Raw genomic sequence first — 13,621 nt, 5'->3', positions numbered from 1 at the left:
CACAAATGGTTAAATACAGACTCCATGAGGATGGAATGAGGGCAACACGTCCACAGATGGGGGTTGTGCTCACAGCCCAATACCATGCTTGACGCTTGGCATTTGCCAGAGAACATCAGTATTAGGACATTTGCCACTGGCGCCCAATGCTCTTCATAGATGAAAGACGCCATGAAAGTCTGGAGACGCCACGGAGAGCGATCTGCTACCTGTAACATGACTGGTTTGGCAGTGGGTCAGTAATGGCGTGGGGTGCTCACCAGAGGTAGCCTGTCTGCCATTAGGTACCAAGAGGATACCCCTTCTGAGAGCAGATACGGTTGGCCCTGGGTTCCAACTGGACGTCATGTGGCTGGAGTGTCAGCAGTTCTTGGACAATGAAGGCATCGAAGATACGGACTGGTCCGCTCGTTCCCCAGACCTGAAGCGAATTGAGAACATCGGGGACATCATAACTTGCTCCATCCACCACCGTCATGTTGCACCACAGACTGTCCAGGAGTTGGCAGATGCTTTAATCCAAAGTCTCGGAGAAGATCCTTGAGGAGACCATCCGCAACCTCATTGGGAGCATGCCGAGGCATTGTAGAGAGGTCATAGAGGCATGTGGAGGCCACACAGTGTACTGAGCCTTATTTTGTCTTGTATTATGGACATTACATCAACGTTGATCAGCCTGTAGTGTGCTTTTCTTAAATTTTGTGCGCAACTCCAAATCCAGGCCTCTATTGGTTAATAATCCATTTCCATTGATGATTTTTTTGTGATTGTGTGGTCAGCACATTCAACTTTGTACAGAACTATTCAATAAGAATATTTCATTCATTCCATCATTTAGATATAGGATTACTCGAGTGCTCCCTTTATTTTTTGAGCAGTGCATTATTTATTCTAAACAGAGAAGTGTCCAGGAACGACCATTAGTATAGGACATATAAATAACTCTTTCCCTGTGACTGTAAAATTGGTTGACATTTCACAGACACTCATGGATATGCAGCTACAAAGATTGTCTGTTTCCCTGCTGTACTCAAAGATCTATAAAACTCATGGAGAGGCCCCCCTGCTGTCCTGGGTCCGGTATAATTCTCCACATTACTGGCTTCCACTATACAGTCAATGATGTGCTGCCATGTAATCCTACATTTCACCCTTGCCGTGGGATTATAGAGCTGGGCTGATCATTGGAACTGCCAAAATACACTCTGGAGATGTGCCCTGCACTAAACATTGTGACACAGGATATTGTGTTGCCATTCTGGGTGCAAAGTATATCACCATAGAGCGTCACTGAACTAGACAATGTGGAATTTCTTAATGGAACATGTGTTTAAAGGGAACCCATCAGCAGAAATGGACCTAATAATCCACCACAAGTATGTTGTTAAAGTCTAGTGCATCTTGTCAGTCACAACAAAAGTGGGTGTTTTGAAGCGGGGAGAGCTTGACTTCAGTGATGAACAACCAACTTACATCTCATTTCAAAGTTGATTTTCAGGGTAATGCAACAACACTGAACCATGAAAGAAACATGATCTGGAAGGATTTTAGATGTCCGACAACATAGTGGTAGTGACTTATTAGGTCAATTACCACCGACAGGATCCCTTTAATAGTTTGTTATACAAATCATTAATGTCATTTAGGAGGTCCTCTTAAAAAAGAACCCGTCCCCTGTTACATGAATTTGAATTGTACTGCAGTCACATAGTGATCAGGGAAAGCAGATAGAACGGATATAGCTCCTTGCTTGGGTAATTTGGTAAATCTACATGTGTAATGAATTACTCTGGACATAGTGCGAGGTGTCCTGCCAGTAGAGCCATCTGTTCAAATAAGAGAGGAAGAGATGTCCCCAGTAATCTGATTTTAGTGAATGGGGCAAGTCAGGAGCGTCAGACAAGTAAAAATAAGAAGTGCACCACAGGTTAATGGACTCATGTCCAAAATGCATCATAACCAAAAGAACATCCTGTGATCAATCCCTGGAAATCACAGACCAGGAATTCAAGAGGGGTTTCCAAGATACAGAAAAACTTTCACCGTTCTTTAAACCTGTCCAATCAGATTCCACCAAAATAACAAACGTCTATCTGTGTGTATGGAAGCAGATGGTAAAGACTTCAACAATACACAACAGTGCTCAACGGGTCACAAGATATCCCAAAAAATGACGGAGCAAGGAGAAAAGGGCAATAGTCCCTCAATTGCCAACATTAAAAGCACATATACAAATATAAAAGACCCGAGGCTGTCTGGTTTTAACCCATTCATTACTATGTGCTAATTGGACATTGTAATGTATGAGGATGAAAATCCCCATATACTGCCATACTGTAGCATGGCAGTATATGGTAGGATCAGACAGACAGCCTAGGGTTAAAGTACCCTAGGGAGTCTGAAAAAAAGTAAAAGTAAAAAATACAGCATGGAATAATAAAAACAATCACTATGAAGTGCAATTTGTTACGCAGGAAAAAAAAAAAAGTTACACAAAAAAACAAGATTTTGTTGACCATTTTGTTAACAATGCCTCCTGAATAAGGGTTACAAGTCCTTCTTATATCACCTAAAATAAAGGTACAGTGCCTCACTGGCAGCTAAATTAGACATTTTGCAAATGCAAATTAGCTTTTGTGACTCATGTCTGGTATCTGACTCTTCTCTCTCTCCCAGTGAGCCACACCCCATTATTTCTTCATATCCCTGCTCTGCCTCCTTGTACTTGGGTACCGTCTGCTAATATTCAACTACAGACATATAAAGCTCTATGTACAGATGGAAAATATTGTGTCCATTTTTTCACATGGTGCCTTGTGTTACATTCATCACATGTGACCAGTGACATCATCGCAGGTCCTTTAGCCTTCTAAGAATAGCAAACTGTACACCATGTATGCGATTAAATGAAATCACAGCAGCCTCCATGGAGGATGGAGAGGAGAAGTTGTCCATGGAGGCTGCTGTGACTTCATGTGGTCAGATACATACATGAGGTACAGTTTGCTATTATTAAGAGGTTAAAGTACCTGAGATGATGTCACTCTGGTCACACAATATGAACTGTGACCAGTAAAGAGGCATAAGGCATGGGGAGGATTAGATGGGAGGGGTCGGCCGAGAAGGACACGCCCCCTCTAACGGAAGGTAATACAAGATAAAAAGGTGATTTATGTGGATGTAAGCGGAACAATTTTTTATCTAAAAGAAGGGGGTCAGACAATTTATAGAGCTCTATAGGAACCTATCACTGGCTCTATATGTGCAAATATGGTGACAGGTTCCCTTTAAATATCGCATCAATGACAGATTATCCTGGCCAAAAGGAAAGGATCAGTGAAATCTCTTTTTTCTCCAAACATGTCATTCATCTATATTTTACAATGTTCCTGTGTCCGGGCAGACACTTCGTCTCCTGCTTACTCTTTAGTTTATTAGAATTAAAGCAGATTTCCATACGGCCACACGAGATTCACATTCCTTGCCTTCACTTTATTAATAATCCCTCAACCTAACCTGGTTACTCACATAAAAACACACACATAAAACGGGAACAAAGCTATTTAGTTAATGTACTTAAAGGGGTTGTCTGTAAAGAACAAAAAGTTTGCATTTCACAACTTCTCTAATATACCGTATACACTTGAATGTATACGCTCAAAAAATGTGCTGGAAAAACTTAACTCTGCTTGTATTCGAGGCAAATTAAAAAAATAAAATCATTAATCACCTTTACCACGTCCCCTGCAGGTCCTCTTCTTGCTTCCTGTTGGCAGTCGGTCCTTTAGCAGTTCCACGGCGCACACACCGATGTCAGCAAGCGGTTGGCGTCAGTGTGTGCACCGCAGAGGACCTGGGGAGGGGTAGGGGTTATTTTTTTATGTGCTGGAAGGAGGCAGGCTGACTTTGTACTGTGGGGAGGGGGGGGGGGGGGGGGGGAGGGTCGGCAGGCTATATACCGGGGGGCCGGCAAGCTATATACTGGGTGGAGGCTGTGACCAATGCTTTTCCCACCCTAGGCTTAAACTTGATTCAATAGGTTTTGCCAGGTTTTTTTGTATTAAAATTAGGTACCTCGGGTCGGATTATACTTGAGTATATACGGTAATCGAACATTCCTTATTTTTTTTTTTTTTTTTTTAACACCACCTTCTTTCTTGGCTGGATGGTTTAGAAAAACAGGATGGCTGATTGGTTTATATAGACGAGTAGAATAACAGATTTCTTCATATAGCAGTACTTTGTACCTGTATGGAAGATTGCTATTGAGGCCTCTAGGCTTCTAAAAGCCTCCTAAGAAGAGGTGATTGCCACGTTACTGTGTTTGACATTCAGAGTTCCAATAGCATCTCCTATAGAAAATAGTGTGAAATATTTACAGGTATCTCAGGAGCATTGAGTGGGTGCCAGGAAGAGGCTGTGACCATACAGAGAAATGGGGAATTTATTGCTGTGTCGGAAGTTTCCCGTCACAAAACTAAGGGTTAAAAAAAAAAAAAAAAAAAAAAAAAGTCATGCAAGATATCAAAATGCTTATTTTGTCTTTTTATCTTCTCCCCACCCCTTAAGAAAATCCCTTTAAATAAATACAGCCATGCACAAATCCTGTGTAGGATGTGTCTCTATGGTTACAGACTACAAACAAACCCAATATGAAGTCTGATCTTCCATACTTAGAATAGATTAGTGAGGGTCCTGCATCTCCAAACTCTGGAGCACACTCATGGTGCACTGCGATGCTTGTCTGTACTTAAATACATGTGCAGATTTCTCTGCATTTAGGCCACAGATTCTCCCAAGAAAAGAATAATTCTGATGCCGGGAGCTTCACCTACAAGACCGTATGTTTAGTGTATATGCAACCCAGGAAAAGACTATCATTTTAGGATTATCATTCTGTACTATGCTGCATACGGTTTCCATATATATATAAAAAACAAACAAAAAAAAAAAAAAGGCTTTTAGGTATAATGAGCATAAACCACCAACCCCACAAAAAAAAGTGTTTACAGGCAAGACAATCTTCAGATGCGAGCGCCGCAAGAAACATTTCAGTGTAAATAGGTGAACAATGTATCTGCATCGCTTATTTCTTTGGGAACTGAATTCTTCCTTTATCAGCGTGATCTCAGAGTGAGGAGAGGCCTGTCAATTCCAACATTTCCCATAGACCTCCTTTCCTGCCAGAAACAATAATATACCAAATAACACACCCTCAGAATTTGAGACGTTACTTGTATGTCAAAGACATCAAGACAAAATATATTATATCAGAAATATATTTAGTCTACATGATGTATACTCCTTCCAACCATTTCTGTTCTCTGCTTTCCCAGTATTTCATAAAGGAAGGAGAATGTGCTGTACACCGCGCCCCGCACTATAGGTCACAGTAATACATAAGATATATGCTGTATCCCTTCACCACAGTACAGAATCATTACCCTAGTGTTGGACGGCGGCCTCATCATGACCAAGATGATGTCAGCTCTTTATTCTATCAGTGACTGTATCCTAATAAATCAAAGGAAGACAGCCTATCATATGTATTGCTAATCTGGAACACGACGACGTGGACCAAGGCGGAGCAGATGAACGCCGAATTCTCACTCCTACTTGTACCTTAGAAGTGACTCCACGACTAATAAAACTACAGCCTTTTACCAGTCACAATTGTAGTTATTGACATAAAAGGAGGCTGTATGTTATTTATAATTATTCTGTGCTCATTGTACTGAATATTTATATATCACACCACTTATATAACTCTCCCTAGTCCCAGAAGTCAGACCCTCGCAGCTGAGGAAGTGTTCGCGTATCCTAGAAATATCTCATCTCTTCCTGTAGTGGAAACCCCTCTTCGGTAAAAGCTTCCCCACCAAAAAAAAGGAAATAGAAGGTTCCTCTTCCAGGATGATGTATTTAATAAAAGTATCAGGACAAGTCAAACTCTTTCTCCAAGACACAAAACGTAACCGTCAATTTCAACAAATTGCTTGAAAAGTCAATTCTGGAAATTTCCATCTGCCCAGAGTGAAAGGATGGAAACTGGACACGCAGCTTTCTGTGGTCTGGTAAACCTCAGTGTGATTTTCCAGCCACGCTCCATGAAAGGACACGGCAGCGGATGATCTGTTTTCCAGTGTCTGTCAATTACATTGCCCGCAGTCTCTTCCTCAGCTTTATCTACATCATCTTTCTGCAATGTAACAACCGGCAATGTACCAACAAACTAAAATTATTCCCAAATAGATTTACTCTTGTGCTGAGCAGATTTACCTTCGCTAACATTTCATTATATGCTTGGTAATATACCCGATGCCCTACGGCTTCCTACCCAAAAGATAGGGGATAATTTGATTGCTGGGAACCCAATCATGAGAATGGGGGTCCGGTTCTTACTAACTGAATGAAGAGACAGCTCCGTTCAATACTATAGGCGTGGCCGCGTGGTAGAAATTGCTGAACACATGACTTTGCTATCTTCGGCACAAACAGACCGTGAATGGGAGTGCAGGAGATGGCTGAGCGCTCCCAAAATATTAAATAGACACATCATCAAATCAGTGGGAACAGGACTCTTGTTATCTTGCGATTGATGGGGGTCCCACTGCTGTGGATGGGGGAATAACAGCAATACTTGGTAGAACCCCTTTAATAAAGTCATGCCCATTTGCCACTGGTGTGGGTCCCATAAAAGCCCCAAATATTATATTTATATTTCAAGTATTTATATTCTGATGCTGTCCTGAGCCAGTGGATCAGAAAAGTTGTCCATGAAAGGATTTAATATCTCCAGCCAAGGGCAGAGAGATAAAGCCCCCAGGATCTCGGACAGCTCCACAGCAGGTCTCTTATCTCTCCTACCAACTTGGTTGGCAGCAGAAAACAAGAAACAGGGCAATGGATAGATTTTCCTGGCACGGCTTAACAAACAAAAGCGTTGAATGTTACACACTGATACTTGCCAAACATGCGCAGCAAGTGTTCTGTAAACTGAGAATTTATCCAAATCCTTACCTCTACCTCTCTCACAACACAAAGCTACGGTAATAGCAACGGCAGTGTGGTAATTATTGCCAGTCTATCACCTCTTCAAAAAGTTAGGCGCACATGATAAGAAAGGCTACTAAGTGTGTAACATACTGACGGCTATACATAAGGCCACCTGCCTAGATATGTGTTGCTGAGACTTTTTTAGCTAAGGGTCCGTTAACAACTTACACATCATTCCATCAGTTTTCAGCATCAGTTATTTTGAGCTACAACCAGGAATGGAGACACCAAAGAACAAGTCCAAATCTTTCCATTACACCTCGTCCATAGTTAACCGATACAAAATACCGATTACCTTATATACTCGAGTATAAGCCTAGTTTTTCAGCACAAAATTTGTGCTCAAAAACCCTAACTCGGCTTATACTCGAGTCAACTAAAAAAAATAAAGACAAAACTCACCTTTCTGATGTCACCCGTAGGTCCTCTTCTGTCTGAGACAGTCTGAGACAGAAGAGGACCTATGGGGGACGTTGGAAAGATGAGTACAGTGTTATTTTTCTCCTACTACAGGGGTTGGGCAGGCTGTATGCTAGAGGGGTTGGGCAGGCTGTATGCTACAGGGGCTGGCAGACTATATACTGGGAGGCTGTAACCAATGCATTTCCCACCCTCGGCTTATACTCGAGTCAATAAGTTTTCCCAGTTTTTTGTGTTGAAATTAGGGGTCTCGACTTATACTCGGGTCGGCTTATACTCGAGTATATACCATGTTAGATGTAAACTGACCCCAAGCCAAATTAACAGGATAACAACCCAAACAGAAATCTGCTCCCCCAAAAAACTGACTGTTATCCCTTATCCTGTGGATGTCGCTAGGGTAGAAGATGCTATGGGAGAGTTAGATATTGTCTAGCACTGTGCTCAGCAAATTGAGACACTCGTACAGTCGATGGGGCACCAGGACTTTCCATGTCATTCATTTAGTGAGAACAAGACTCCGGAGTCCAGATCGGTGAAGGCCCCAGAAATCAGATTGTTATCCGCTCTCTTGTGGATAGGGAAACACAATGAAACTTTGGAAAACCTTTTTGACTACCACCGTGTTGCATACTATACATAACATAGTTTGTAAGGCCGAATAAAGACAAAAATCTATCCACTTCAGCCAATTACTCAGCAGTCCAGAGCAAGGAGGTAACCACATGAGTTAAAGTCAATCTTCCTCATCCTGTGGTCTTTATGTATATCAATTCTGCTGACCAGAGGTTAAAAATAATAATAATAGATGTGAACATAGCTTTAGGGAAAAAAATCTGTTCCAAATTCCTAAATGCATGACCCATTCCCAGATATTTAGTTCCTATAACCTGGAATTCTCAAAAATGGCCGAGCCCTTCTTGAACTCCTCCCCGGAGAGCGTCCTAACACATCTGTTGGATGGATTAGCCAGGATCCGAAAGGTTGGATTTCAAATAGGCTGATCCTATTATTTCGCCATTATATGGGTCGCCTAAGGTGTCTAGCAGCTGCTCGTCTCTCTAGCAATACAGAAGAGTATAGGAAGACAGCTGAAGGTCATAAGACGGTATGGACATTAGCTAGCAACTATACATCTATAGTCAGCTTCCCCTTCCCGTACAGGATGAGCAGCTGGGCGACTAAATAGTTAAACACTATGTGGCGCTCCACACTACTTGTCAGGCGTCACCGCCACAGCTGGTGCGGCTTTTACTTCTGCTTTCCCTCCAGGGTTTTTCCAGAAGGTAGTGATCAGAACCAGGCATGCACAACATATTACAAGTTTCTCGGGGGGCAGACAACTTCTGGGTCCACAACCTGACAGGAATAACAAAACGCTCCGAGATATCAAGAAAAGCTGGAGGTCATCTCAGAATACTACTGTCGGGTCATTGTTGTGGAATTATAATACGGCTCTGGGAAGGATGTTGGATACCGGGGCAGCCTGAAGTCCCAGTGTGCACCCTACACGGATTCCAATACATTGACCGGAACATAGGAAGCGATCTGTATGAATCACCATGTGTCTCCTAATCAACCACGTGCCACCCCAAAACCTTAGAATCAGAGAAGACTTATGTATTACAGCACAGGGCTATGCGACATGTTCCTCTGCATATATTCCACAGTGGAGTATGTATATATACTGTATATCCAGACAGGCATTAGGCCTCGGAGCCTTCCATCCTACTACAGCTGGCCACACTCCCCAGCAATTATCTTATAGGGACAGCACGAGGAACACCATGTCATTTCTTCCCCATTCACATTGGGGATTCACACCTGCTGCCTAATAATAATAATTATTAATAATAAAGTGTATAAATGGAAAATCCTATCCCTCAGCATGACGGCAGCAGAATAAAAAGTCATTTGGAAGAAAGACCTGGCCAAGAATGAGCACACAGATTACATCACCAAACCCACTTCTCCAGAGCCTTAATGATTGTTATTGCTCCTCAATCATCTTCAGACACTGGAGTAACCATTATCTTGTAGGAGTGCAAGTCCCTGCATAGTGACAAAAAAAAAACAAACAAAAAAGTTTTGTACCATGTAGGACACCATTCACACTAACATGTGCCAGCCGTGCCGTAGCGTCGACGCACAGGAGGGGAGGAGGGGGTGAGTGCTGCTCGCCCCCATACAGATATACGGCGCATTTCCCATCTTTTCCCGGGTTCAGCGTGGTATTGTGCCACACCTGTACTGTACCGCACCACTACGTACGCCCATTGCTACCCTATGGGGGACATATATGCAGCGGCCATATACAGGTCCCCCAGCGGTCGTGTGAATTTAGCTTTAGCCAGTTAAAGAAATTCCTATTGCTTTTGATTGGTCAAATAAAATAACCATTAAATATGATATAGGTGAACTGAAACAGAAGATGTTACAAGCTTTCGGGACAGCTTACATTCCTTCATTACACGATATAACCATATATGTATATATATTCTGATGAAGGGATCTAAGCTGTCGGGAAACCTTGCTTCAGTTAGCCATTAAAAAGCATGACAATCTCGAGGAGGTTATTTTATTTGACCTATTGACCTGAGAATGGGAAGAAGTGTAAGGGTCAGTTCCCATCAGCATTTTGGCTTCCGTTTTGCAGTCTTTAAAAACAAAAAAAAAACAAAAAGTATAGTAATGTATACTGATGTCTGGATGGATCCATTAACAGCGAAGCAGAACCTGGGAGCGCTGCTCTGTACACCTACACTCCACAGCCCGAGCCCAGGCCACAATCACCACTTCCTACACAGATCCAAGGAGGACAAATGGGTTTCTGCAGGTCTCAGATAAATGAATGTGTACAATGCAGTCCCGGACACATAGGAGCACAATGAGATCATTACATGTAGCTACCACCATATATTACCGTCATTGTAGTATCTCTGTGGCTATTATAGTCCTGGTAACAGTAATATAGTAAAGCCCTTGTGATAACCGCTACTGGCAAACAGAACATGTCATTTATAATCATTGACATTTATAAACTACAACGTGATATCACTCCAGGCAATGGTATCTATGCAGCCACAGGACAGTTATGTGGCTTTGGGAAGGGTTTTTTTTTTTTGGCCGTAATAAAATAGCATTGCGGATTCACATTTCCTTTTACGCTGATGGATGGAGTTTGTTTAGATCCCATTCACTTTGTTATTACTGCACCGTACATGGTGGTAACCGAGAACCCTATAAAAAGGACGCGCCCGACCTTATCACTGTAGTGTGCGACTATAAGGGAACGCCCGAACATCAAGTCAGATCAATATACTGGAAACATTGGTTGTCAGAGGATGAGAATCCAGTACATATCACACAACGGGATACAGTACAGGCAGGACTTCCAGAGAAACTGGGAGCACAGCACATATAATCCATGGTATGTGGGTGACACTGAGTACTGAGGTTGTGGGGTGCCATCCACCCCAGAGTGGAGGCTGGGTGTACCGTATGGGTGGCACTGAGAACAGAGGTGGTGGGGTGCCATCCACCCCAGAGTGGAGGCTGGGTGTGACTTACACGTCCTTCTTACACCCATGTAGGTCTTGTCTCACTCATAGGCGCCTTCATACAGCCATCATGAGGATGAGATTGTATCAGGCATCACTTCTATGGGTGCACAAGCCATAACCTCCCTATGACAACACAGAGGGGTGTTGGTACCACGTCCCTGGGTGATGCTGTTACCACAGTGACAGGCTCTCCTCACCTAGAGAAGAAGTCGGCGATGCCCATCCTCCAGGGCCGGTCCCCATCGTCGTCCTCGGGCAGCGGGCTCTCCCCCTCGGCGAGGCTCAGGCCGTCCGCTAGATGATCGGGGGCGCTCTGGCGGCGGCTCACCTCGTACGTATTCCGGGAGCTCAGAGTCACGTCCAGGAAACGGAAGCGGTCAGCCTCGGCGGACACGAAGTAACCGGCCACCGTGTGAGCGCTGAGCGGGGAGGAGCCGGAGCTGGACGAGCTGACAGGCGGGGTGCCGGGGGGCTCGGGAGCGGAGCAGCACTGCCGGTGACAGGCGCAGGCCGGGCTCACCCCGCCGTTAGGCAGCTTCCCGGGCTGGGGCAGGTAGCCCAGGTCTCCGTTAGTCAGTCTCATCTCCGGGGCAGTGATGTACGCTCCGCTCTCCTCCTCCTCCGCTTCTTCTCCCTCCTCAGTCACGTTCTCCCCGCAGCGGCCGCCGGCATCCTCCGGCCCAACCATTTGCCGCTCCCCCCGCCACCTTCAGCCGCGGCCTACACGAGCTGCGGGGGCCGCCGCCTAGTCCCGGTGTGGAGCTCCGTGGTGGTGGACGGCTACCGGCTGCTTCCCGAGTCCATCCCCAGCCCCGGGGGTCTGAGAGGTGCGTCCCTGCTGCGCAATGCCGTCACGTGAGACGTCAACACGGAAGTCCCTGGATTCCCCGGCCCCGGAGCATCATGGGAGTTGTAGTTTATGCTGTCACCTCACAGCGCTGCCAGAAGTCCTGTGCTGTCACCTGTGCGAGTTGTGACACATCACCTGCATGGAAAGAAAATATCTGAAAGAACAAAACGTAAAAAACGAAACCAATTGATGTCAATGGGTCTGTTTATCATGTCCGTGATTTTTCACAGATGGGCAGAACTGTGAGAACAAAATTGCAACATGCAATTGACATGAACGTGATGATGACAGTCACACTGCTCCCCTAATATACAACCAGTGCCCCATAATGATGACAGTCACACTGCTCCTCTAATACACAGCCAGCACCCCATAATGATGACAGTCACACTGCTCCCCTAATATACAACCAGTGCCCCATAATGATGACAGTCACACTACTACCCTAATATACAACCAGTGCCCCATAATGATGACAGTTACACTGCTCCCCTAATATACAGCCATCACCCCATAATGATGACAGTCACACTGCTCCCCTAATATACAACCAGTGCCCCATAATGATGACAGTTACACTGCTCCCCTAATATACAACCAGTGCCCCATAATGATGGCAGTCACACTGCTCCCCTAATATACAGCCAGTACCCCATAATGATGACAGTCACACAGCTCCCCTAATATACAACCAGTGCCCCATAATGATGGCAGTCACACAGCTCCCCTAATATACAGCCAGCACCCCATAATGATGGTAGTCACACTGCTCCCCTAATATACAGCCAGTACCCCATAATGATGACAGTCACACTGCTCCCCTAATATACAACCAGTGCCCCATAATGATGGCAGTCACACTGCTCCCCTAATATACAGCCAGTACCCCATAATGATGGTAGTCACACTGCTCCCCTAATATACAACCAGTGCCCCATAATGATGGCAGTCACACAGCTCCCCTAATATACAAACAGTACCCCATAATGATGGCAGTCACACTGCTCCCCTAATATACAACCAGTGCCCCATAGTGATGACAGTCACACTGCTCCCCTAATATACAACCAGTGCCCCATAATGATGACTGTCACACTGCTCCCCTAATATACAACCAGTGCCCCATAGTGATGACAGTCACACTGCTCCCCTAATATACAACCAGTGCCCCATAATGATGACAGTCACACTGCTCCCCTAATATACAGCCAGTACCCCATAATGATGACAGTCACACTGCTCCCCTAATATACAACCAGTGCCCCATAATGATGGCAGTCACACTGCTCCCCTAATATACAACCAGTGCCCCATAGTGATGACAGTCACACTGCTCCCCTAATATACAACCAGTGCCCCATAATGATGACAGTCACACTGCTCCCCTAATATACAACCAGTGCCCCATAATGATGACAGTCACACTGCTCCCCTAATATACAGCCACAGCCCCATAATGATGACAGTCACACTACTACCCTAATATACTACCAGTGCCCCATATTATTATAGTCACACTGCTCCCCTAATATACAGCCACAGCCCCATAATGCTGACAGTCACACTACTCCCCCAATATACAACCAGTGCCCATGATGATGACAGACACACTACTCCCCTAATATAATGCCAGCACCCCATTTTGATGACAGTCATGCTGCTCCCCTAATATACAACCAGTGCCCCATACTGATGACAGTCACACTGCTCCCATACTGCCTCATACCTGTTA

General features: G+C 44.5%; 1 protein-coding gene across 2 annotated transcripts in view; it reads right to left on the bottom strand.

The window, feature by feature from the left end:
• TBC1D12 (TBC1 domain family member 12) overlaps positions 1–11,927 on the bottom strand; it is a 54,300-nt gene extending 42,373 nt beyond the window's left edge. For both annotated transcript variants that reach the window (XM_072131115.1, XM_072131116.1), the window contains exon 1: positions 11,237–11,927. In XM_072131115.1, the coding sequence (XP_071987216.1) occupies positions 11,237–11,727 (491 nt within the window). In that variant the 5' untranslated portion in view covers positions 11,728–11,927. The remainder of the gene's footprint in view (positions 1–11,236) is intronic.
• Positions 11,928–13,621: the final 1,694 nt, after the last annotated feature.

The sequence above is a fragment of the Engystomops pustulosus genome, chromosome 11 (assembly GCF_040894005.1).
Source record: "Engystomops pustulosus chromosome 11, aEngPut4.maternal, whole genome shotgun sequence".
In the NCBI taxonomy this organism is placed as follows: Eukaryota; Metazoa; Chordata; class Amphibia; order Anura; family Leptodactylidae; genus Engystomops; species Engystomops pustulosus.
The sequence above is the reverse complement of the archived record's forward strand: the minus strand, read 5'-3'. Positions and strand labels throughout refer to the sequence as shown.